The sequence below is a fragment of the Propithecus coquereli genome, unplaced genomic scaffold (genome assembly GCF_000956105.1).
Source record: "Propithecus coquereli isolate 6110/MARCELLA unplaced genomic scaffold, Pcoq_1.0 Scaffold2, whole genome shotgun sequence".
Lineage (NCBI taxonomy): Eukaryota > Metazoa > Chordata > Mammalia > Primates > Indriidae > Propithecus > Propithecus coquereli.
Window position 1 is genome coordinate 16,166,117 of NW_012144966.1, and position 8,914 is coordinate 16,175,030.

At 31.5% G+C, this 8,914-nt stretch overlaps 1 protein-coding gene across 1 annotated transcript in view; it reads right to left on the reverse strand.

Annotated features, from left to right (window-relative positions):
• Positions 1-372: 372 nt before the first annotated feature.
• The window catches only part of CNBD1 (cyclic nucleotide binding domain containing 1), a 359,205-nt gene continuing 350,663 nt past the window's right edge, over positions 373-8,914 (reverse strand). Inside the window, exons 8-10 of the mRNA XM_012643546.1 lie at positions 2,043-2,152; positions 1,125-1,275; positions 373-383 (exon numbers count right to left, since the gene is read on the reverse strand). Coding sequence (XP_012499000.1) covers positions 373-383; positions 1,125-1,275; positions 2,043-2,152 — 272 coding nt within the window. The remainder of the gene's footprint in view (positions 384-1,124; positions 1,276-2,042; positions 2,153-8,914) is intronic.

Below are 8,914 nucleotides of genomic sequence, written 5' to 3' on the forward strand. Positions count from 1 at the left end.
AATGTTCACAAAAAAATCTCCTCTTATATATTTATATATATCCTATTGGTTCTGTTTCTCTGGAGAACCTTGAATAACACAATATATAAAATGTTGATTTACATAAAAGAGTCCACAGTGTATTTGCCTTGTACCAGTCAACATAATTAGTATAGGAAAAGAAAAACATGGCCTATATCAAGTGAAAATATTGTAAATTCAATCAGTGGTTAGTAATTATTTTTAAGCAATATTTACCTTGAGGGAGGTTTGTATTTGAATGTCACAGAAGGAAAGAGAATTAACAAATATAATTTCAAATTTATAACTTTAAAAGATACATGAATGTGAAGTTATTCTTTTCCTTTTGAATTAGAGTTAAGCAAGTATAGGTTATACATTCTCTAAAAGACATAAAAAATAATTGAAATTCAGAAAAACAGAATTCAGTCAAATCATACTTGGATAATCATGAAAATCTTTCCAATGTAGTTTATTGAAGCAAACCTCTCATGCATGTTAATTTCTACAAATTTCTCCTCTTTCATCCTTTATCCAATGTTTGACCTTCTCAGTTTTATTGTACATAAAGCTACACTTTTCTTTAACATCCTATTATATTTGACTTATTAGCCTCTATTCATTTCTCCTTCATACTCAATTACATTTCCTATTTGAGTATTTATAATATTTGGATAACCAAATACAAGTGGCTGGATGGCTATTCTTTTATTATTACTAGAGTGCTAAAATTTCAGATAAAGGTTTAAATACTGCAAGCCATAGATTTTCATATATAGTTGATCTAGATTATACATTGAGGGTAACATATACTTGACATGACTCGAACCAAAAACACAAAAGAAATAACATTAGACATGAAACCGTAAGATGTCCCAGAAAAGGAGGGAGTGTTGCTATTAATGGTAACTTGGACATTGGCAGAGAAATTTAGTAATTTAGTAATTTCAAATGAAAGTCTTTTGAAATATTGCTAATATATTCAAACAGCAACATAATTAAATAACATATACACACACATATTCGCTTGAGTGTCCCAATTATTCTGTGAAATATCTCCACTCTTTTAAAAAACTCATCCAATAAAATGGTATAACAGTTGTAAAAGACATTTATGCATTTACCAAGTAGGTCTTTATCTTCAATGATTGCCATTTCAACCTCTTTTCCAGTAACAACTGTGCATGTGAAAGGAACTTGAAGAAGAACACTAATCTCACCAAAGGACTCTCTCTCCTGAAGTTTACCCATATAAACAAATTTTTGACATTTTTTCTGTAAAAAAATATGGATAATTGATATTTAATACAACCACTTTTATATAAAGAATATGTATTATTATTATAAGAAACTCATTTGTTCATAAATCAGTGCTCTTGAGACCACCATGGTCTTTAAAATAAATTAACAATTTTATTCAAATCATAGAAAACATTTACTTTCACATGTGTTTAAGTTGTATGAATTTTAGAGAAACAGTAAATTCATTGACAACTTACAGCATATCTCAAGTAATTGGAAGCATTGTTTCTTAGTTACATTTTTTAATCTACGAAGATGTTTAGGAAATATTGAACTAGTTCCATTTTTCAAGGACACAGGATACCATTTTGTAAGCATAGTTTTACCTTAGGATTTTTTTGGTGAACTACCATTTGTTGCCTTGAGCCTAATTGCAAGCACACTTGGACTAACAGGGAAGAAAGAAAATGAACAGAAAGTACCATATGATATACTTGTAGTGGTACCTTGTAATGGTTTTAATTTGCATTCTCTAAGGAATAAGAATTTAAAGCATATTTTAATGTGTTCATTGGTCATACCTATAGCTTACAAATCAATATATCTTATAATTTGTCTTACATTCCTATACCTTAAAGCTCAAGAAATGAAACTCAACAAAAAATGGTCAAACATTTAAACAGAAATTTCAAAAAACAATACAAACAAATGTCCAATAAGTACAGGAAAAGATTTTCAACATCCTTTATTCATTAGAGCAGAGTAACTGATTAAAAAGAATACACAAGTTTAAAACTTACCACTTTATTTGGTTGTAGTTTCACAAATCCTATAATATTTCTGTAAATGTTACAATATCCAGAATTAATATAACCCACAAAAGAAATTATATTTCCACTTTCCACTATCACTGAAAAAAAAGAGAATTCATTATTTCGCACATTCTTTTCTATAAGAAATTATTTTAGATATTATGACCATAAAAGTTGACATATTTAATTCAATAATTATTAATGGTAAGTTTCTTTAATGGGTACCAGTTTATCGACTGTACTTACTTGATAAAGACTTTAAAAATTATGCCCGATATTTATATCTGTAACCTAACATATGTGGCGTTGTAACCATTGACAAGACTGTCAGTAAAGCAGTGGTGTGCTAGTAAACTGTCTGGGTGGGGAGAGTAAGGGAGAAGTCTCTATCTGTAGCATTTGCTGATTTCCAAGATGTAAATATTTGCACCATGGCTAATTTCAAATTGCCAATGGGTTACCAACCAATTCACAAAATCCCTGAATATTTATTCAACAGTTGGCTCTCCAGAGCTTCTACCTTGAGCATGTACAAACACTCTGCTGACTACAGTAATTGATAAAAGCAAGATCTTTGAGGCCATACCGGCTTGGTTTGAACCCTTCTCTGCCACTTCTTATGAGACCTTAGATAAATTACATAACCCATCTGAACTTTATACAATGACTTTACTCATTTATGCACATTTTTTTATTATCGTGTATGTGGTCATACTTGGTACACTTTTCTTCATAAATTCAGTGTTGAGAAGACTTTTCACACACAATTAAAAGAATTCACCTATATTTCGATTCAATTAATTTATAGATCTTTTTGCTGTTAATTATTTCTTGTAATTTATATTTTGGATAATGTATGAAGAATTTTTAATTTCAAATGGCTGAAAGTCCCAAAACAATTGTTGAAAATCTCATCCTGTCACTATGGATTCTAAATGTCACTGCTGTCACATATAAATCGATAAAAAGCTATGAAGGTCTTTATGGACTCATTTTACTGCGATCTTATGACCCCACACTCTTTAACTTATTTTATCATTAGAATATATTTTGATAAGTGAAAGATAGCTCTTCCAATGAAGTTTTACCAAAATTTTCTTGGATCATATCACGTATTTGCTCTTCTAGATAAAACTGTGATACTGAACATTTTATGTTTGTACCTTCAAATCTACTCTCTAACTTTCTCTACTCTGTTTTCTGCCCTAGAATGCCTATCTTGATTGACTTCATCAAATATTCTACCATTCTCCCACATCTTTTGTTTTGTTTTGTTTTGTTTGTCAAATTTAGCCAATGGGATGCAAAGGCAGGAGATTACAAAAAAACAGGACTCAAAAGTATTTATTCCCCATTCCACCACAACAGGGTGGCAGAGGCTGTATAACTGTACCAAACACCCCCATTGTCACAGGAAAGGGTCTACAGTTACAGGTGTAGTCAGATTTTGATTATCTCTCCCTGCCTTTTTCCCATTCATCATAGACATGGTACTAGTTTTCTGCTATCACTAATCCCTAGGTACTTTACTTCCCTTTGTTCCTTTCCCTTAACCTTACCTCCACCTTCGTGAGTAGTCTTTCCAGTGAATTCTCTTCCATTACTCCCATTTAATATACTTCTGTCTGTTGCTGCCAGAACCCTGAATGATACCTAAAATTTGCTTTTCAAGTCCCTTAAGATATCACTATCAAGATTTTCATTGATATAATGTTGAATTCATACACTAGTTTAGGTGGAATTATGTATTTTCAATATTCTGATCTGAATTTTTACTTTTTAAGTCTTTTTTATACCATCCCTAAAAGCTGTATAGTTTGCTTCATAAAGGGTTGACACTTTTTTTGTTTAGCTCATTTCTAGATAGTTAACTTTTTGAAACTATTTTAAGTGGTGTTTCCCATGGTTTTGCATAGTTTTTGTTTCTTATATGAATTATGATTTATTGTATAAAATGGAAACTGATTTTTGTTTATGTAATAAAAGGGGAAGTTTTGAGAAAAGGATTGACATTTGAACCAAAGTCAATTACATTTAGGGTGTCACAAAGTAAATCAAGTCTAATAATTGATTTACTCAGGATATTTATTCCACAGGGAAAAGTAGTATTGAGCAAATTTGCATCTAGCACTTGATCCATGGGGGATGTCCTGCCGTACTGGAAGAGTAGATCACTAAAGAAGAATTTAGGTGACATTACCAAATGATTGACCAGATGCTAAGCAAGAAGAAATATTTAAAACATTTCAAATAATATAGGAATTGTATGATCACCATGTTCTAAAAATATTCCTGATTGACTAATATCCCCCTTTCTTTTTTTTCTAGCACTATGCTGAATCCAAATATATACAGAAGAATGAGGAGTTAGATAGTTGCATATATTTTATTTCAACAAGATATCATGTTAGGGTAAATGAGTATTTGTGCTCAGGCTGAAATTCTGAATCAAAGTGCTCTTTATAGTTAATATGGCAAAATGACTTTACCTCACAGGGTTCTTTAAAGCCAAGGTCCCCAATCCCTGGTAGTGGTCTGCAGCCTGTCAGGCACCAGGGGGCAGAGTTCCACCCCCACCCCGTCAGCGCTCCCCACCACCACCACGCCCACAATGGAAAAATTGTTTTCCGTGAAACCGGTCCCTGGTGCCAAAAAGGTTGAGGACTGCTGCTTTAAAGGACCAAAAAGATAATCTAACTTAATTTGCAATAAATGGTGCTTTATAACTAGTGCTAAATTAATAGAAGAAAATTATTTTTATACTTGAGAAGAAAAGTTCCTAAGTTTTCAGTTCTAGCAATCATATATTTTAGTCATAAATTCTAGTTAATCATGGTAATTGTGCATTTAATAATGACACACTATTAGTTACTTCATCTTAACACTATCTACCATCTACAGTGATAGAGATTTGAGTTCAATTACTTAAGAGCATTGTTTCAGAGATGAATAAGCTCATATTCAATCTACTGGCCTAAGGAAGCACAGGGCTGGTATGACGCACTGACTCATTTGTACCTAGTATACAAGAAGATTAAATTTATTTATTATTTGAAATAATGGCTTACTTCATTAATTTCAAAATAATTAAATTTTATGTAAGAGATATTACAATTGTCATATATTGAAGTAATCTAAACAGGTGTAGGTAAACCATTTGCAACAGAGATTTATTTTATTACACGTGTGTTATTTAAACTCAAATTAGTTCAATCATTCATAAGATATTTATACAAAATCACATTTTGTTACACATACTGTTGATCCAACTTTTAATTTTCTGCACAATAGTCTTCTGACAAAAAAAGTGAAAAATTTTTACTTTTAATATTTTTCAAAACAATCTTAAAGAGATATGATAAACCATATTTCCATTCTTAAAGTGGGATTTTAATGCCTTTCTTATTAAATTTTGTGAACTCTTTCTTATTAAATCTCTTTCGTAATATTACTTGTTGATTATTCTATAACTATTTTTTTCTTTTTAATCCATTACTTTTATATATAGGACAATTCAATATAAATTGCTCAAACATATTTTCTTCCTATTGATATTTCATTTTTAACTTAATGACTAATTCATTTGAAATAATTTTTGATACATGATGTCATGTTAAATATCCAACTTGACTATTTTCCCCATTTGTATAGGTTATTTCCTAACATTTTTTTATTTTAAAAAATACTAGTCTTTTCCCATTAATGTGTGATACTTCCCCTGTTATATACTATACATCATTCTGTAAACTAGAGTCTTGACTGCTCTATCACTCTAATAAAAACAAAAGAAAACAGCATAAAAGAGTTCTTAGAGCTTTAATAAGAAGTAATGTACAGCATATGTCAAGAATGATACACTTATATACATTGAGGACATATGTTTAATTCTAAGAATTTTTCCTAAGAAAATAATCAGGTAAATAGTCAGATATCTATGTATTAAGTAAACAAAACTGCATTTCAGATACATTTCAGATATTTCAGGCAACATAAATTGTAATCAGTGGTAAATAGTTAAATAAATTATGATAATCCATATAATATATTACACTGCCTCTAAAATTAATAGTTTTTATAACAGTTACTGACATGCAATATCGTCATTTTATACTGTCTAGTGTAAAAGCATTCCATTAATCCTATAGTACTCAGTTTTGTTTTATAATATACAAAAGCTATTTGCTTCAATATTAAAATCCTGAAAAAAATATAGAAAAGATTAATAGTAGATTTGGACAGGAATATAAGCTACATATATTTTATAATCTTCTGTTTTCTCAAAATGCATGCATTGAGTTTAAATTATTTTCATAATTAGATAAAAGGACACATTGTCTAAAATAAATGTAAAACAACTGATTCATAATGTAGTATCTATAATAAGTATATTATACTTATTACAAAATAAGAATAAATTGGTTTAGAACAAGATGGTGGAATAGAAAGTCTCAGAACTTTCCTTCCTCAAATGTAGACATTATTCAAGAATACACAGACTAATTTCCTTTGTGGTAAATCAATAAGAATACATAGATTAATTCTCTTTGTGATAAATCCAGAAACAAGGTAAGAGGCTCCTATACCTGCCAGGAGTTAGCTACTCTCCCAGACAAACAGGTCCTTGAAAGGATCGTTGCAAAAGCGAATTATCGCATGAGAAAATCCCCATAGGATTATCAGCATATTTTTCAGCAAAAGCATTGTATGTCAGAAATGAATGGGATAATATATTCAAAGTGTTGGGAAAAAAAAAAAAAAAAGTACTGCCAACCAAGAATATTATATCCAGCAAAACAGTTTTTTAAACATGAAGGAAAGAGAAATACACTTTCACAGACAAACAAAGCTAAGGCAGGTGATTACCACTAGACCTGCCTTACAAAAACTGCTAAAGGGAGTCCAAACTGAAATAAAAAAATGCCAAGCGCCCATCAATACATTAGTGGATTAATAAAATGTGGTATATGTATACCATGGAGAACTACTGAGCCACACACAAAAAAAATGGTGAATTCATACCTCTTATATTAATCTGGATGGAACTGGAGACCATTCTTCTAAGTATCACAAGAATGGAAAAATAAACACCACATGTACTCACCATTATATTGGAACTAATTGATCAACACTTATGGGCACATATGGAAATAGCATTCACTAGATATCAAGTAGGTGAGGGAGAAGGAGGAGATGGGTAAATTCACCCCTAATGGGTACAATGTACACTCTCTGGGTGATGGGCACACTTGTTGACTCAACTGGTACTAAAGCAATTTATGTAACAAAAGCTTTTCACCCAGTAATATTCTAAAATTAAAAAAAGAATGCTAAACAGCAACATGGAAGCATATGAAAGTATGAAGATCATGGGTAAAGGTAATATATAAACAAATATAAAATACTGCAATACTATAACAATGGTGCACAAGTCACTATTAATTCTTATATAGAAGTTAAAAGCAAAATGTATAAAATAAATAAGACTATAGAAATATATTAAAAATATGCAGCATAAAAATATCTAATTTGTGACAGCAGTCACATAAAATGTGAGAAGGGGGAGAAGTAAAAATGTAGAATCTTTGTATGTGATTGAACTTAATTTATTATCAGCTTAAAATAGATTATTATAACTATAAGATGTTTTACATTAGCCCCATGGAAAGCATAAAAAGTTATCTATAAAAGGTATAGAAAAAAAAGAAAAAGGAACAAAACCTGTCATTGCAAAAACTAACAAAAAGAGATTTCTGGTTTCTGGCCCAGGATTTAGGAAACCTGAAAGTCACAACTCTATCCTAACAAGAACTAAAAAGCTAAATAAACTAAAAATCAACAACTCTTTATAGTCCATAAAAGAAGTGAGGCCACAGAGAAAACCATTGCCCCTAAAATTGAACAAATTGACAGGCAGAGTCATAACTTAATAGAACAGAACCCTACAAGCTGAAATTTCCGTGTGAAACAGTGTGGAGATAGGGAAACCCAAATTTTAACTGACAAATTGCTGAAAGCTCAATGTGAACCAGTCTGAGAGATAAAAATTCCAGTGGGATCCTATCATTGGGGATGCCCACATTTTTGTGAGTTTTACCTCCTGCGGTTCTACCATGTACTCATAGTGAATATCAAAAGACACTCACTTCGTGCTTCCAGCAGGGGGAGGAGAAAAAGAACCATTTGAAATACACCAGAGCATTCTGTTCTTCTTAGTAAATTCTTTCCTCAGGAGAAATTATTTAACAAAAGCCTAATCTGCTGGGGTTTTACCAGCATCTAACTGACTTGGGGGAAAATATTCACCTCCAACTGGCACTAGCCTTCCACTTGGAGGAAGGAGATTACCCAACTCCAGCCCGTTTTAGGCATCTGGTTCCACCTATAGGGAGGAGGAAAACTGAGAAGCACATGTGGAGTTCACAGTTCAGAGAAACAGTCTCACAAAAACACTGAGATATAAGTATAGGATTATGAGAGCTTCCTCTCCCCCCACACCTTATCACCACATCATTAAAAGTCCATTTACAGCTGTTGCTTTTATCCAGTACATCATGTCGGGCTCTGAAGAAAAATTATGAGACATACTAAAAAGAAAACAGCACAGTTTGAGGAGACTGAACAAGCATCAGAACTAGATACAGATAAGGCAAGAATGTTGGAATTATCATGCTGAGAATTTAAAACACCTACCGTGAATATGCAAAGAACTATACTGGTAAAGTAGTCAGCGTGCAAGAACTAGATAGGTAACACAAGCAGAGAGATGGAAATTCCAAGAATAAAAAAAAAAAATTAGGGATCACAATACTCTAACAGAAATGTAGAATAAATCTTCTGGGCTTAGTATTAGACTGTACATA